Source organism: Anastrepha ludens, chromosome 5 (genome assembly GCF_028408465.1).
Source record: "Anastrepha ludens isolate Willacy chromosome 5, idAnaLude1.1, whole genome shotgun sequence".
NCBI classification, from domain to species: Eukaryota; Metazoa; Arthropoda; class Insecta; order Diptera; family Tephritidae; genus Anastrepha; species Anastrepha ludens.
Window position 1 is genome coordinate 73,519,489 of NC_071501.1, and position 17,151 is coordinate 73,536,639.

General features: G+C 39.1%; 1 protein-coding gene across 21 annotated transcripts in view; it reads left to right on the top strand.

Annotated features, from left to right (window-relative positions):
* LOC128863876 (protein bunched, class 2/F/G isoform-like) overlaps positions 1–17,151 on the top strand; it is a 176,218-nt gene that overhangs the window by 16,253 nt on the left and 142,814 nt on the right. For 8 of the 21 annotated variants that reach the window (XM_054103275.1, XM_054103260.1, XM_054103277.1 and 5 more), the window contains exons 2-3: positions 8,130–9,581; positions 11,446–15,311. In XM_054103275.1, the coding sequence (XP_053959250.1) occupies positions 12,139–15,311 (3,173 nt within the window). In that variant the 5' untranslated portion in view covers positions 8,130–9,581; positions 11,446–12,138. Of the gene's footprint in view, positions 1–8,129; positions 9,599–11,442; positions 15,312–17,151 lie in introns of all 21 variants that reach the window. The other 13 variants (XM_054103263.1, XM_054103264.1, XM_054103265.1 and 10 more) reach the window with 13 other exon arrangements.

The following is a 17,151-nucleotide window of genomic DNA, read 5'->3' on the forward strand; positions in this document are numbered from 1 at the left end:
TAAACAAACTGTCAGTACATTCGCGGAACGGCACCTACTTCACAGTTACGATTTTAATGTAGTAAGAGACTTAATTTGTTAAGGAACGATAATAATGTCAGCCTTGAAATCCAACGTAGAATCTCTCTTACCAACAAGTGCTACTTTGAACTAAGTGGGCAGTTGTGTAGTACAGTCCTTTTTCGACGAACAAAGCTAACACTATAAATCTCTCATCATGCCCGTTCTATTGTAAGCCACAGAAACTTGGACGATGATAATATCCGATGCGGTGAATAAAGATCCAGGGGCCTCGTTGGCTCTGTAAATATTCGATAGGGTACCAGTTGGTGGCAGAAAAGGAAGAGGGCGACCTTTGCATGGGAAAGGTCAGTTGGAGAAGGCCGTGGCTTCATATGCCCAACTTGCGCCGATTAGTTCAAGAAAGAAACGTCTGGCGAGATTTGTTAAACTCGGTCAAAATCGCTTAGGCGGTTATAGCGCCAATTAGTAAGAAGAAGATATATATGCATACATACAGTCTTGTGCAAAAAAAGCCGGACAGCTAATTCAGTTGAACAGTTGAACAGTTTTGAATTAATTTGTATCACAATTTAACCAATAAGTGAAATAGTTGATACGTGGCAAGTGTTAATATCAAAAATATGCCAAAATGGAAGCAAATGGGAGCTGTCGTTAAGGGGCAAATTATTGCACTATCACAGCAAAAATTGTCCGTACGTCAAATTGCTGCTAAAGTAGGCTTCAGCAAATCATCTGTTGCCGATTTTTTAAAGAAATTTGCAGAAACGGCTTCAACGGAGCGAAAGAAAGGATCTGGACGACGAAAAAAGACGTCGCCTGCTGAAAACCGGATGATTAAGCGGATGTGTATCCAGGACCGTTTCAAATCTTCGGCAGACAGCAGGAAGGAGTTCTTGAAATAGATTCATCTACTGTGCGTAGGAGATTGATAAATGCCGGTTTTGTAGGAAGACATCCCGCAAAAAAGCCGTTTTTGAACGAAAAAATGCGTCAACAACGATACCGATAGGCCAAAACTCATGAAAACTGGACTGTCGAGCACTGGAAGAATGTGATTTTTTCGGATGAATCCAAGTTTAACCTCTTTGGATCGGATGGTATCCACCATGTGAGGCACAGATCTGGCGAAAGATATAAAACTGGATGCATACTGCCTACTGTAAGACAGTCAGTTGGTAGAATGGTATGGGGCTGCTTCAGCTATGGCGGAACGAAAGCACTGACTCTTATTGATGGTCGGGTGAACGGAGATGCTTACATTTCAATTTTAAATAGGCATTTAATACCTGTCGTTGAGGAGCAGTATTCTCTAAGAACGGACGTTATATTTCAGGATGATTTTGCGCCATGCCACCGATCTCACAAAGTAAGTTATGATTTTTGTTAAATCTCCCGAGTGTTTTGTTTAAATGTCGAATCAAAAAACCAATGATTTATTCCTTATTTGTTGCAGGTAAAAGAATTTATGGAAAAAAACGGAATTGTCCAATTGGAATGGCCGGGTAACAGTCCCGACCTAAACCCAATTGAGAACCTCTGGGCCATTGTAAAGAAGCAGGCAGCTGAAAAAAAAGCCGAAGAACAAAACTGACCTGGATAACATTATAATGGACACTTGGCACAACGATATTTCGGAGGAATTGTTGCAAACCCTGGTTACATCAACGCTGAGACGTATTAAAGCGGTAATTAAGGCGAAAGGCGGTGCGACCAAGTATTAAAACTTCAAATTATAACATTTATAATGAAATAATTAATTTTGTTTTGAATTGTTTAGCTGTAAGATTATATAATAAGGATAAACTAATAATAAAACATTCGTTATTGACTATGCTAAAACAAATAAAGTATGAAAAATTAAAAACACGTATGAAATTTATTGATTTTATTTCATACTTTTGTATTAAAAACACAATGGAATATAACCACATTCAAATATATTTGATAAAATCCATACTACTTCAAAAAATGGAGTTTTCAGACTGTCCGATTTTTTTTTGCACAGGACTGTATATATAAATATATACAATTGCTGCTGATAGTTCATAATTTTAAATATGGTACTTGGTGTTAGATCCTCTTTTAAGGTGGCGCAAATTAATCACCCTATCCGAAGATTTATAATTTTTGCAAATTGCGTCATACGTCAATCACACTTGTGAACTGGACATCTTCAGTGGAGCGCATAGAAGTAAAAATATAGACTTTCATCATTCAAAATCATTTAGTAAAAAAGTACAACAATAAATATCGGTGATTAATTTTGCGCCACCTTATATAATTTGTTGAAGTCGTCGTTTTGATCAATTGTTGACCGCTTAGCATTATTGAATTTCTAAGACTTTAAGCGTAAACAAACTGCATTTCTTTTTTAAAATCGAGAATTGAGAAATTAGTGCCCATTCGTTTTCGATTCCGTTTAGGTCGTGGCTGCAGATAGGCCATTCTCAAATTAATAATCTTTCTCTGCCAAAAGCTTTGGTCTCTTTGGAAACATAAACGGCTGCGCTGTTGGGCTCAAAAATGCACACCTTATCGGAAAAATGCTTTATGAAATTTATAAGTACTTCATCAAGAAATTCTATATACTGATATTATTTCTGTCGCTACATAACATGTACCCACAAAGGTGTTCTACCTTTGACCCTAATCGCTGTCCAAAGCATACCAGTACCAACTCCAATATTACTAGCAATTTTTTCCACTTTTATCTTCCGTTTGGCACATTTGACAACCATCTGGTCCGTCAAGATTGAAATTCTTTTCATCGGAAAAATTTACTTTTTCCCTTCATTTTTCCGAATTAATCTGCATTTTTGTAAATATCTACCTCTGTGCCGTGTGATTAGCTAAGGTTTGAGTATTTGTGTTGCATATACCAAACGAAATTATGTAACAGTATTATTGTATTGACGCTTTGGCAGATAACCATATTGGTCTCAACATTTTTTCGTGTGGTGTAAATGATTACATTATTTTGCAATTATTTTAATTTCTAAAAAGAGTGATACAATCAAATTTCAAATGCCCTCAATCGATTTGCAACTAAACTATTTTACTTCCGGAAGTCATAAAACTTTATTTTGGATTACCTCAATTGATTTTCTTTGTTGAAGTATTCTTAAAAGTAAATAAGGTAATCCAAGAATACCTTATCTTAATATTTATTTGAGCTGTTCTTAATCTAACTATTTTTGCTATATTTCTACTAAAAATAATAAAAAAAGAACTCTAATATGTTTAAACCATTTGTAATGCAGTTACATACAGTAAAATCTCTATGATACGAACTTGAAGGGGTTGGACAAATGCTTCGTTTTATCAAAACTTAAATAAAAAGAAAAATGTAAAATTTTTCAAAAAATTCATTATAAGTTTAGTTTAGTTTTTTTTTTCAGTTTTTATTCCAGGCACACTCTTGATTTTTTCAACTAGGGAAATCGTTATTAAAAGTTTTCAATTGCAAATTGTTATTGTATTTTAGTTTGTTTACGCTCATTTTGAATAAAAAAATATCAATCGACTTTGCTACAGATGCCTAAGTCTCAAATATTTGGCGCAAAATCATGATGGCGAAAAATTAATCACCCTATCAGATTATTATAATATCGGAAGATTATAATTTTGCAAATGACGTCGTACGTCAATCATATTTGCGGCACCTTATACAAAGGCTTTTGCTAGCAGGAAAGGCAAGGTTTTCATGCTCAAAAGTTCTGGGTTATATCAATGGATAATTTTGTCACAAATAGGTTGTTTCAGACGACTCAGCGAAAAATTCGTTATATTGAGTTGTTCATTTAAAAAGGTTCGTTATATCGAGGTTACACTATACCTATATACCTTATTTCTAGGTCTAATACATATATAATAGGTCTATTTATAAGTTCGTGCGGTTTTACAACAGATGGCGTAACTTGATTATTATTTCATCGATCCACATTTCCAAACATTCATTGGAGAGCTACTGTCGTAAGGCACAAACGTCAGTATAAGTTTTTTATTTGAAGCGTACACAACAATATTTTTACCACACTTGAAAATGTCGAATTTCGTGCCAAATAATGTGTTTTTGCGGGGAATTCTTCTTCATTATTTTAATATGAAGAAAAAAGCAGCCGAAAGTCATCGTATCTTGGTGGAAGTTTATGGTGAGCATGCTCTATCTGAGCGAACGTGCCAGAAGTGGTTTGCACGCTTTAAAAGTGGTGATTTTGGCTTGGAAGACGAAGAACGCGAGGGTGCGCCGCCAAAGTTCATGGATACCGAATTGGAGGAATTGCTCGATCAAGATCCGGCTCAAACGCAAGAAGAGGTTGCAAAAACTTTGGGAGTTGATCAATCAACCATTTCCAAACGTTTAAAAGCCATGGGAATGATCCGAAAGGTAGGCCATTGGGTGCCGTATGAATTGAAGCCAAGAGACGTTGAACGCCGTTTTATGGCATGCGAACAACTGCTTCAACGGCACAAAAGAAAGGGTTTTTTGCATCGAATTGTGACTGGCGATGAAAAGTGGGTCCATTACGACAATCCAAAACGTCGGGCAACGTATGGATACCCTGGCCATGCTTCAACATCGACGTCGGCGCAGAATATTCATGGCCTGAAGGTTATGCTGTGTATCTGGTGGGACCAGCTGGGTGTTGTGTATTATGAGCTACTGAAACCGAATGAAACGATTACGGGGGATGTCTACCGACGACAATTGATGCGTTTGAGCCGAGCACTGCGAGAAAAACGGCCGCAATACGCCGATAGACACGACAAAGTTATTTTGCAACATGACAATGCTCGGCCACATGTTGCACAAGTGGTCAAAACATACTTAGAAACGCTCAAATGGGATGTCCTACCCCACCCGCTGTATAGTCCAGACCTTGCGCCATCCGATTACTATCTCTTCCGATCGATGCAACATGGCCTGGCTGACCAGCACTTCCGTAATTACGATGAAGTCAAAAAATGGATCGATTCGTGGATTGCGGCAAAACCGACCGAATTTTTCACAAAGGGAATCCGTGAATTGCCAGAAAGATGGGAAAAAGTAGTAGTAAGCGATGGACAATATTTTGAATATTAAATTTGTAACCATTTTACGTCAATAAAGTTTCAAATTTCGAAAAAAAAACCGCACGAACTTATTCATAGTCCTATTATATATTATTATATCTCAAATTGAGGAAAAACTACAACTTTCTAGGAAAGAAATAAACAATAAAACATTTTTTAAACAATTAAAAAATTAAACAAAAAAACACCTTTTGTTTTATTCTTTGTTTTTAATTTGGAGTTTGCCAGAGTCCCTTTTAAAGATAACTTAAATATTTTTTTGAGAGAAGATTTAATAATATCGACCTGAAAACATTTTATAATAAATTTACAGAAAAATTCATTTTTCCAATGGGAATTGAATGGAAATTTTCAAATCCTGAACCCGTGCCTCTCCATAAAAACAAATTTAGCGAGTAGGATCAGAAACAAAAACTTTTTTTTTAGTCAGCGGAATTATAAAATCACCATTTTTTGACAAGTTTTGACTATTTAATTTTTATTTTTAATTTAAAATTATTATTGAAATACAGCTTCATGTTTGCAAACTTACAAGTTTCAAAATGATGAAAGTTTTTTTCAAAAATATTTTCAAATGTTCTTATATTTTTGAAAATTCGACATATTTTCATCAAAGTGTTAATCAGCATTAAAATCAAAAAAATTAGCACGCAGTGATTGAAGTGGTACAAAATTCTAATTGACTTTTAATAACTTATTCTCCTTACGGTGTTATGGTGTTTTCTCCATATAAGGAACGGATAATAAGTTCGCAGCATAAGCTATCTAATGAATGAAAAGAATGGCATTTTATTTCATATTTTCCACTACAGGACCTCACTTTTCACATCACTTTAATGTCACTGAAAAAATACTCTTTGGGGTTTTCTTCAAAATGATTTCTTACCTGTTCCGGACGGTAGCAGTATGAACAGGCGCGTTCATTTTGACACGTCTTCTTCTCACGCAATAAATTAATAGAATTTTCTCCCTATCCCAAAATATGAGACATATATTTTTTCGGCGGCAAATTTTAATTTTGAATTTCTTTGGTGGCATTTCTTCGCTTTTATCAACTCCATCGACTCTTGCTTGAATTCCGGATCATACTGGTGAATCAATGTTTAAATTCAATATTTTAATGGAATCTTCTGTCTTACTTGCTTTTGTCATCTTAAGTGCACAGTTATTTAGTTGGTTTGAGTAAGCATTTCAACATTTCTTACGTTGTCTTAGCATTATTTTAGCAATGAGGCAGTTCTAAATGCATACAGACATATGTACATAGCTGCAGGGTGGTCCATTTGACAGTGACATCTCTTTCCCGCTGGAAATATTGACAGGAAGTCAGTAAAATATCTCCACGGAACGCAATGCATCGCTTTATGCTTGAAATTATGCAATTGAAATCATTGAAGTCAATGTTGTATATCGCAAACAGTTAGGAAGCTAAATTGTGGACTCACAATTGAAGATAGAGTACGCAAAGTAATGACAGCTTTGTACTCCTGCAGAATGTAATTTGTGAAGAAATGAGGAATGACCCCGGAATCATACATTGGCTCTACACAGCTGTAGTTAGGCCAATTCCCTGCTATGGTCTTGTGGTATGCACTCCTGCTTACAACTACCATCACAAAGACCCTGCTAGCCTCAAAAAAACAGTGGAGACGGTACGATGTTAAGAAATTAAATAAATACAGATAGTTCGAGGCCATCCATGCTGTGACACTGGTACCATGTGATTTCTAAATTATCACTGATAGTCAAGAGGCGATCAAATCTCTCACTAAGCGGTCAACAGCGGCCGCCGTAGCCGAATGGGCTGGTGCGTGACTACCATTCGGAATTCACAGAGAGAACGTTGGTTCGAATCTCGGTGAAAACACCAAAAATTTAGAAAAACATACAATGCGTTTATTTCAAAGCAATCAAAATCATGTTTTGAACGAAGCGCATTTTCATCTCGGCCGCTATGTTAACAAGCAAAACTGCCGCATTTGGAAACCCGGACATGATCGCCAAGAAGCTAATGCTTCCTCGGAGAGTTTCGTACGGATTTTTGAGTGCCCATTGGACCATTTTTCTCTGAAACGCCATTTACGCATGAGAAACAATTTTTCGTGGCGGAAAATTGATGACACTTCTTGTCTTGATGTTTTTTGGTTTCAGCAGTTTCTGTTAGATATTTCGTGTTTTTGTTGTAGGTGTCGATATAGACCGATGTTATGCAGCCAATCCATTAACGATTTACGCTATTAAGGCGAACATCGAGCAAACCATTCGTGAGATAGAGCCAGAAACCGTCCCCAAGGTCGTGGAAAACTTTGCTAACAGGAAGCGGTACTGCGAACGCAGCCGTGGTGGCATCATATTTTTGTTATTTTTATTTTTTAAAAGAAGCCACTACATGCACTACCCTGTGTCTCCCTTTTAACCCCCAATTTCACAACAACTTTTCACAGTCAAATGCGAGTGCATTAATGAAATTAAACACCAGAAAAACAAAAATTAAAAAAAGAATAGTTATTATTAAAGATGTGAAAAAGTCAAAGAGAATTAGCTGCGAAACAAACATATCAACATACGCATACTTGTGGATGTACGTATGTGCACGTTTTTGTAGTGATATTTGTTCACCGAGTAGTTAAGTGCAAACCACAATGAAACCAGAAATGTGCGCCCCGCATCAAATAGCATATTTTAAGCGAAGCGTGCAAACATAACTGAGTTATTTGTTTAGGTATTATTGATTAACATAAGACGCGGCGAATTTTTTAACGAATCATTGTTTAAAAAAAATAAAAATAAATGAATATACGTAACTAAGTATGTACATATGTATGTATGGAGAAGAACGAAACTACGCAGTTTACAGCAGAATCATCACAGGAGCAGTAGCAGAAACAGCGGCGCAGTGCACACACACACATAGAAAAACACTTAAACGCCTGAAAATTGTAACGACAATCTACTACCACTCAATAGCAAATGATTATTTAACTAAGTGCTTAGCTGACCTTTGCTTTATACTCTGCTCTGTTTCTTTCCAGGAATAATCGCAACTGAAACTGCATCCTCTGTGGACCACGTTTAGTGTAATAATTAGCTGGAAGATCAACTTTTCTAAAAACAACAAATAACAAATAATAATAAAACAAAATCCAACACTTAAGAAAAATAAACAAAAGGTTTATTTCTTCTGTTAGTGAAAAAAATGCTAAAATGAATCGACAAAAACATTTGAATATTTTCAAAAGCAAAAAATTGCTATGATTTTTTGATTTTTGAACTTCCGATTCGTTCCATAACTAATTAAGACAGCCAATTAGTTAATCAGTGCATAGAGTGAGGTGCGTAAATCCCGAAACGAGCCGGGTTGTGGGCCGTGAGCCACGCAACATTGCCAACTGTGTTTTATAACAAAAAAAAAAAAAAAAAAACAACAACAACACATTCAACCCATTCACGCGTATAACGCTATACAAAAAATATTAATGGAAAGTTGCAAATAACTTTTAAATAATGCAAATTTGCGGTGATTGAAAAGTAAGAAATTAATTAGTGAAAATGTGGCAAATGGCAAGAATAGATTAATCAAAATTGAATAGTTTAAGCGCTTAGTGTTCAGTGAATGAGCGATAGAGAGAGAGAGAGCGGTAGAGTGTGTATGTGTGTGGGTGATAAACGACGTGGTCAATTTTGATGCGACAAGTATGTGCAACACAGTTAAACTAACGGTTTTTGGTTGCAGCAAGTTTCGCAACCCTGTCAACGCTTGTGCAATTAAACATCTATAAAACAACCTTTCAACTCCACTCTTAAAACAACCCAAATATAATTAAAAGGCAAGAGAAAATAAATCATGAAGTGACCTAAAATTTGCACTGCAATCCTACTCACTTCCTACTTTTTTTCTGGTTTGACATTGGTCGGTCGATTTGCTTGCACGTTCGTTCATATTGTTATGCAAAATTCCGTGTCAAGTAATTGTGTCGGCTTAGCAACAATAACAAGAACAATAGAAAAGCAACAGTAAACGTGGTTTAAGCGCAATTTGCGCCTCATCCCACATGAATGCCGTGAATGTATGGTGGTGGACAATATGCATCGCCGCCGGCGTGTAGATAACATCGCTGTTGTCTTTGATGTGAACAACGACAACCCCAACAACGTTACCCCCAAAAAAATTCTAGCCAAATCCAACAATAAGCAAAACAACAATAATAGAGTCCAATTTTACACTACCAGCAACAGCTCGCCTGTAGTAGAAACAAGAACAACAAATATCACTGTCATCGTTAGCGCCGCCGTCAACGCCAATCGTGACGCTAGTTACGTTCGCGTCGCCGTCACCATCGCCGTGGTCAAAGTGAAACGGGAACAATCGCGAGCCAAATCAGTCGTCGTCGTCGTCGTCGCGAACAATTGGCTATTAGCCTTGTTGTGCACCTCGTTATTGTCCAAGTCAACGCTGTCGTTGTCGCATTTGTCGACCTAAGTGTGTACGTCGGTTAACCAAGTCTCTCTATTATTCACTAACTTATAAAAGATCGGACTTAAGCTTCAGATATTGCGTTTCATAATTATAGGTCCAAGACTCGATGAAAGTATGAGTCATGAGAGCACTAAAATGCTTCAAATGATCAAACAGAAGATTTATCCGCTTATGTTTTTTTTTTTTTTGAAATTCATGAAGTATAAGTAATTTGAAAGATTTCTCTAGAAATATTTTCCTAATGTTTTAAATCACAGTGTGAGCATTATATGAGGTATCAGTAGTTCTAAGAAAGCTAGTAGTCTTAATTAGTTTTGAGGAAGATTTAAGAGTCGATATCTTTTAGTTGGCCAAGAAAACAATTCGAACGACAACGCATTCAAAGAATTAAAATTATTATTTTTTGTTTACACGATTATCGACATGTAAACTGCAACGAAGCTAAAGCTGTCACTTTAATGAGTGAGATGTTATGCCTCCTCAAACTTATTTGAGGTCATAGTCGGAAATTGGATTGTATTGAACCATGTTAAGGCCTTGTAAACTGTCCAAATAGCATTTATTAGTAAAAGCGTTTCACTCGTTTCGTCTCATAGAACTCATGTCTAAGTGAACAACCCTTGGTTGCCAAGAAACATGTTGCCTTTTATTTGTAATTTTACAGATTCTATAATAGCGGTAGAGAGTTTGTAATTTTGAATGATGTAGTACCCAGGTATGATAGATTACCAGGTTTGCCCACCCGACGCAAAATTGTCAGAGTAACTTCGACTGCTGCATTGTAGGTGATTCGGCAGCAGAATTGTGCCGCATCATTTTACACGTATTCACACGCTCGTCCAATCAGACGTTGTTCAGACGTCAACGAAGCAACATAACGGAAGGCTGCTTTGATATTTATCATATATCGCCAACATATTCGTAAACAAACCGATGTCAGTCACTACATCCCCTGCTACGTCAGGAAATCAGCTGATTCCGGAAGGCTGCTTTGACATTTATCATATATCACCAACCCGATCTCGGTTTTTCGTAAACAAACCGATGTCAGTCACTACATCCCCTGCTACGTCAGGCAATCAGCTTATTCCTTCAAGATCTCTGAGAGCCGGTTAGCAGTCTGGTGTTGGCCACACTTTCTGAATTCTCTTTGCCACGGCAGTACCAATAAAAGCATACAAGAAACGCTACATATTACATACATAAATGCATTATTTTTACTATTATGAGGCGCTTTAGCACTGGATCTTGAAGATCTATTGTACGCTCTTCATGGACTCAGAGTATATACCTTAGCCCAACTTCTTCGAAACATTTTTCTATAGTGATGACAGTGTTCTCATCATCACCAAGCCGTTTCTATACCTGTTGCGGCCAGCCTATAGCACTCATATCCAACAGGCTCATAACTAACAGGCTGAGGTATGGATTTTACTAGCCTCTTACGGCAGGCATCCGATACCGGAGCAAATTTTAACCTGCTGGGAGCTATATAAATGCATACATATTTGCATATTTCACCCAGGGTTAATTAATTAAAGCACTCGTATTGTATATTTTTATATTCCCGAGTAAATTTTTCCTTTTCATTGGATAGCTCTGTTCTCTCTAATTTTACCTAGAAACTAGTTTTAATATATGTATTTATGATTGAAATTTAAAAACCTGTTAAAACCAAATTCTAAATTGATTTTTACTAAAATCTACAATATTTTAACGTTGGACTATGACTGTGGACCAATGTTTTTCGCTATGTTAGCTATCTACTGCCTCTTCTGATGTGCCGGCCTATTTCTATGAAACGCAAAATATCTGTACTGGTGATCAAATTCAATTAAATTTAATTTAAATTTTTTTTTGCATTAAAGCAGTTGCCGCTGACCGCGACCTCATCAGCCACACTAATAAAACTAACAACAATTGCAAGTATAAAACAACAACAAAAACTATTACAGAAATCACAAAAACCGCGCCAGCAAAAAATGGTATTTGTGAAAATCGCAAAAGTGCCACACGGATCAGTCAATTTGGTGATACTGGATTCGTAAGTGCACTAGTGAATGCGATCCGTCACAAGAGGAAAAGAAATTGAAGTGATAAAAAGTGTAAATAGCAGCAGCAATTGCAAAAATAAGCAAAACACACACGCGTGGCGTAAATGAACGAACGCAACTTGTTAATGAACTAGAAGAAGAACCCGCAAGAACAGCATAATTGAAGGTGAAAATCTATAAAAAAAAAAGTAGTCTGTGTTTTACATATAGTGCTTAAATTGAAATATTAATCATAAAAAATGCATATTAATTATTAAAACGCATAGAATTTAATAATAGTTAAGCAGTAATTTTAAGTCAAAATAGGTGTAGTTAAACTAAACTAAACGGAAATTAAATTTAAACAACAAAATTACGAAAATCAACGCTATAAATTAGTAAATCTAATAAAAAAAAAAAAAATTTTTAAAATTTGACAAAATTTATATATTTGAACACAGTAAAATTAGGAAAAAATCATTCGTCCTGGATTATCTGCTAAAAACGTTTCGCACTTTCAAAAACCCGATTATGGCCGAGAATCAGACCGCCACGGAAGATTCTGGTCAGCAATCGCAACATCAGCAGCAAGGACAGCAGCAACAACAACAGCCGCAGTCACCGCAGCAAAATCAGCCACCTCCTCCCGCGTTGACATCGCCTACAACACCGCCACAAGAGAATAATTCCGCATCATCACCCGAAGATACCCAAACCGTCGTTATACCCAACACTAATCACCATTCACACTTAAACCACCAAAAACTCAGCAATCAACAAAACAAATCAAATCAAGCGCATCCCGATCAAGCACTCTCGCTTATAATGCAACATCAGCAATTTGCGGATATGATCAAGGGCAGTTCGATAGCAGCGCAACGCCGTAACACAATACAGTCTCACACTCCCGTACGTGCCGCCAGCACCACATCGATTAAGAAGCCACCCCTGACTAAAATGACATCGCTTACAAATGCAAATACCGGCGGCGGTAGTGGTGGCACGAAACCCACTAGCATGACCGACAAACATCACCAACATCATCATCATCATCCACAGAGTGCTCACCAATCGTCACTTCATCATCATAATGTGAACAGCGCCATGAACCATCATCACCATTCGGGTTCCACAGGTGGCAATGGTAGTGGTAGCACCACGAATACGGTACAACGCCGCACCAGTGAATGTTTGCGTCTGAATGCCCCAGTCACAGGTGGTACTAGTGGTGGTGGTGGCGGTGCTAGCTCGGCCGCTAATTCGTCCACTCCGAACCTTTCGAATGCAACCAGCAACAGCAGCCTTCACTCGAACGTGACCAACAATAGTTCCAGTTCGAGCACTTCTATTGCACCGAAGTCAACAGCAACTACAGCTTCGACATCGACGAAAGTCACATCGCCGAATAACAATGGTGGTGGTGGAAGTAGTTCGGCCAGTACCAACACCAGTCGCAGTCATCACAGTCATGGGCACGGCGGCGGTGGGGGTGGCGCTGGCGGCAATCAGCACCATACTGCCGCTTCACAGCCAAGCAGAAAACCAAAGACGACCTCATCATTTCAGATTACTTCCGTGACTGTCGGCCATCCAAAAGTGAATTCCGATAATGGAGACGAGTCAGCCGACGATTTGGATGAATCTCATACAGATGACAATAGTCGTGTCACCGATCTCGAAAACGAGACGCCTTCAATGTCGGAAGATACATTCTCCAAAGAAGAGGTGTATTACTCCAATAGTGCATTGAGCACTACAGCACCGGTGATACCGACCAGTTCACAGTATGGGCTTGTAGTGGTGGATCCCAATGGTCCGTCACTCGGACAGACCATACAAAATGTGCAGGTCAATGTATCGGACAACATAATAAATGTAGTGAGTGCCACTGTAACACCAGGTGGCAGCAAGAAGAAGGATGACGTAAAGGAGACGCAGCCCCGTAGCGAGCGTTTCAAGGTGGTTAAGATCGAATCGACTGAGCCATTCCGCCGAGGACGGTGGATGTGTATGGACTATCTCGATCATTCAACTGTGGGCACCGGCGGAAAGGAGGGCGGCGGTGGCAACAATAATGAAAAGACTGTTTCCTCCGAGTCGGCTAGCGGCGGCAGCGCCGAACCGGCAAAAACTACGCAAAGTATGATAATTGGGACGGGCGCTGCCCAGCTGCTCGAGAATCATGTGGATGGGGTTGGCAATAGCTTACAGCTGACCACTGGCGGTGGTGCTGCCGCTAGCGCAGCGACTGATGGTAACTGGAACATTAACGAGGGTGGTGAGCTTGCTCTGCCAGCACAGCAGTTGCAGCAACAAATGTCCGCACCGTCGGGCATTGCCACGGCTCCAGCCACAGTGTTGCACGGGATGCAGCAATTTGTGGCTGATGCTGCCGCCATGCAGCAGGGTCATGCACCACCACAACAACAACAACAGCAGCAGCAACAGCAACAGCAAGTGTACGCAGATAATGGCAATGGGGACAATACGGCCGTTGGCGGGGCCGCGCAGGAAGTCGTACATGGCCAAACATTGCCCATGGACTATGCAACTAAAGCTGCACAGCAACTGCAAGAATCGTTGCAGCAACTGAAGAAGCAGGAGGAAGCGATTGCAGCATCCGAAGAAGCCAACACCGTATATGTGCCGCCACAGTCGCAACAGCAGCAGCAACAGCCACAGACACTTCCAAGCAATTTGCAGTTTCAAAATGGCAGTGTTGTGATTCCAAGTGATAACAACAATGGTGCGGCAAGCATGCAACAGATCGAACCGGCACAGCAGGCTCTGCAGTCAGCCCAGCAACAACAATTGCCATCGACATTTGTTGCACTGCAACAACAGCAACAGCAAAGTGGCGCTTACAGCCAACAACAGCAACAACAGAACTTCCAAACCGCAACTACACAACAACATCAACAGCATCAGCCTTCTCCTCCACAAATGATGCCCAACGATGTCGTAAACATGCAACTTCCACCACAGCAACAGCAGCAGCATCAACATCAATCGGCCTCCGCGCCAGCATCGCAAATCGATGGTGTTGCTGTTCAACAACAACCATCCCAACAGTTCCATCTTCAGTCACAATCGCAACCGCAGCAACAGCAGCAGCAGTCTCAACGACCGCAGTATCAACACCAACAATCGGCTCCTGCTGGTCAAACGATGCCGCTTCAAATGACAAACTACGAACTGCAGCAGCAGGCAGCCGGACAGCAGCAGCAACCACAACAACAGCAGCCGCCACAACAGCTACAACAGAGTGCGCCGGCAACGATTGCCGATCCAAAAGTCCTTGCGGCTACAATACAAGCACATCAACAGCAACAACAGCAGCAGCAGCAACAATCGATGTCGCTTGAAAATGCCCAAATAACTAACGCAACTACAATGCCGAATATCCAGAATGAAACATTGCAGCAGCAGCAACAACAAATGCAAAGTGTTACTAATTTGAGCAACGCTAGTGCCAATGCCAATACCAATAGCAACAACAACAATGTTGCTGGAACGAATGCTCCGCTCATGACTGCTGGATCGCAGCCAACTGTGACAACAATCGACGAACAAGCACAGGCACAACAGCCGCCTCCACAGCAGCAACAGCAAGTACCACAACAATTGCAACAGCTACCACAACAACAACAGCAACAGCAGCCACCACCACAGACGCAACCAAATGCAGAAACAGAAACTGAAAGGTGAGTCAGCATTTCTAGTTTAACTTCTTTTCCTCTAAATTTTCAATTGAGTAATATTTTATTTACATCGCCGACTTTCGAGTTGCGGAATCGGACTTAGTTGCATAGGTACAAATATAAGAAGTTATCAAACTGAATGAAATGGAGTAACATAAATGTTTATGTGTTGTAGTTTAGGACCAAAAAATGAATCTCAGAACAGTTTTGTAGTGCAATTGAACGAATAAATTATCATAATTGTAAATTCAATTTTCTCTATAGTCAATAATTCGCCAAACAGAATGTGAAAAACTTCTTGCCTTGCAGTTTTCAATTTCTGTCTAATTTCCCAGAAAATATGGAAATCGCAATAAAATTTATAAAGAATCTGTAGTGAGAATGCGATTTCAATAACTTCTGCGCTAAGGGTCTCTAGATATTTCAAGATATATGCAATATTTTAGATCGGGCACTCTAAGTGCCATTGAACCTTGAAATTTGGTATACAAGTGCATCCAAGTGCATCTGCATTTTGTCAGATAGCCCCGCAGTCCTTTATTATACACTGCGGTCTTGCACAATAAATAAACCTGTTGAGGAATGCTTCTCTATCCGCAATAACCTGGGGCGAGGCACACAGTCTTGCTGGGCTGGGTATTAGGACATGAAGGTAACAACGTCAACTAACGGGAAGACTGGCTATCGAAATTAGGCGCTCTTTCAAGTTTCCATGAACCAGAACCCTTTTATCAAAGACATTGAATGGAAAGTCTAGGGCAGAGGCAAGCCAAGCAGTGTATCCATACCGCCAGAAAAGTATCAAATATAATCCTAAGCCTGGATAGAGAAGCCTTACAAACTCCCACTAGATACTATAGGGGGAATTGTAGTTTTTGTTATCGGTTCAGGAAACTAGAATAGAAGTAGAAACAAGCGCCTGCCACTTTAGACTGTGAGCTGGGCGATGAAACATAAGAGCACATCCTCTGCGAATGTGCAACTCTCGCAAGACGATGACTCACACTCCCAGGTAGGGTGATTCTAAATTCATTGGTGTCATATACAACAAAAACCCTGAGAAAGTGTGGAAATTTATTAGAGGTCTCCCAATTATAGTCGCAGTAAAGCTTAATAGGCGACTTTAGAGATCTCAGTGCACTATGGGCCAAGAAAAGCAATAACAACTCCTATCAGCGAGGATTGTTAGACTTTCCCGATTGTGCTTGGTGGCGAAATACTAAGGCTTCTCCAATTTTTTAATCTTTCTGGCGATGCGATGGGCCTTGTATCTCAAAGGAGCCTAGCTTTCCAACTCTTATAAAGATTTATTTCTAGATAGTATATTAGTAAAGAGAGTCCCAATTTATTCTATTGATAAAATGTACAGTTCAAAGCAGGGCGAATCTCTACAAGGTGGTGTTGTTTCATCAGCTGATTGATGCCTGGTTGTCAAAACTGAGAAAATTTGTATATTTTTTCCTCTTCTTGTTTTAGCTGAAGTTTGACTATATCCCAGGTAAATGCTGTAGAGGTTCTTTCAAAAGACGGTACCTTTTTTTTATATAATCATTGACATTTGTTAAGACAGATGCACAAATTTACAAAATAGAACAATACGTTAAAATTATTGAAACTTATTATGACGAAAATTTTGTGATTTTCTTGGTGGAACTATTGGTGCGAATGAGTCAACAATTCAAAGTTTGGTAAATACATTTCAAGAATTGGTTTTGTGGAGAATAGAAAAAGGGCTGACGGCAAAAAACTGGACGTTCCGTTTAGAATATTGCTGCTGTAGCGCAGAGTACTGCTGAACAACCTTCAACCTAGATATCTCGACGTTCTCAACAATTAGGCATTC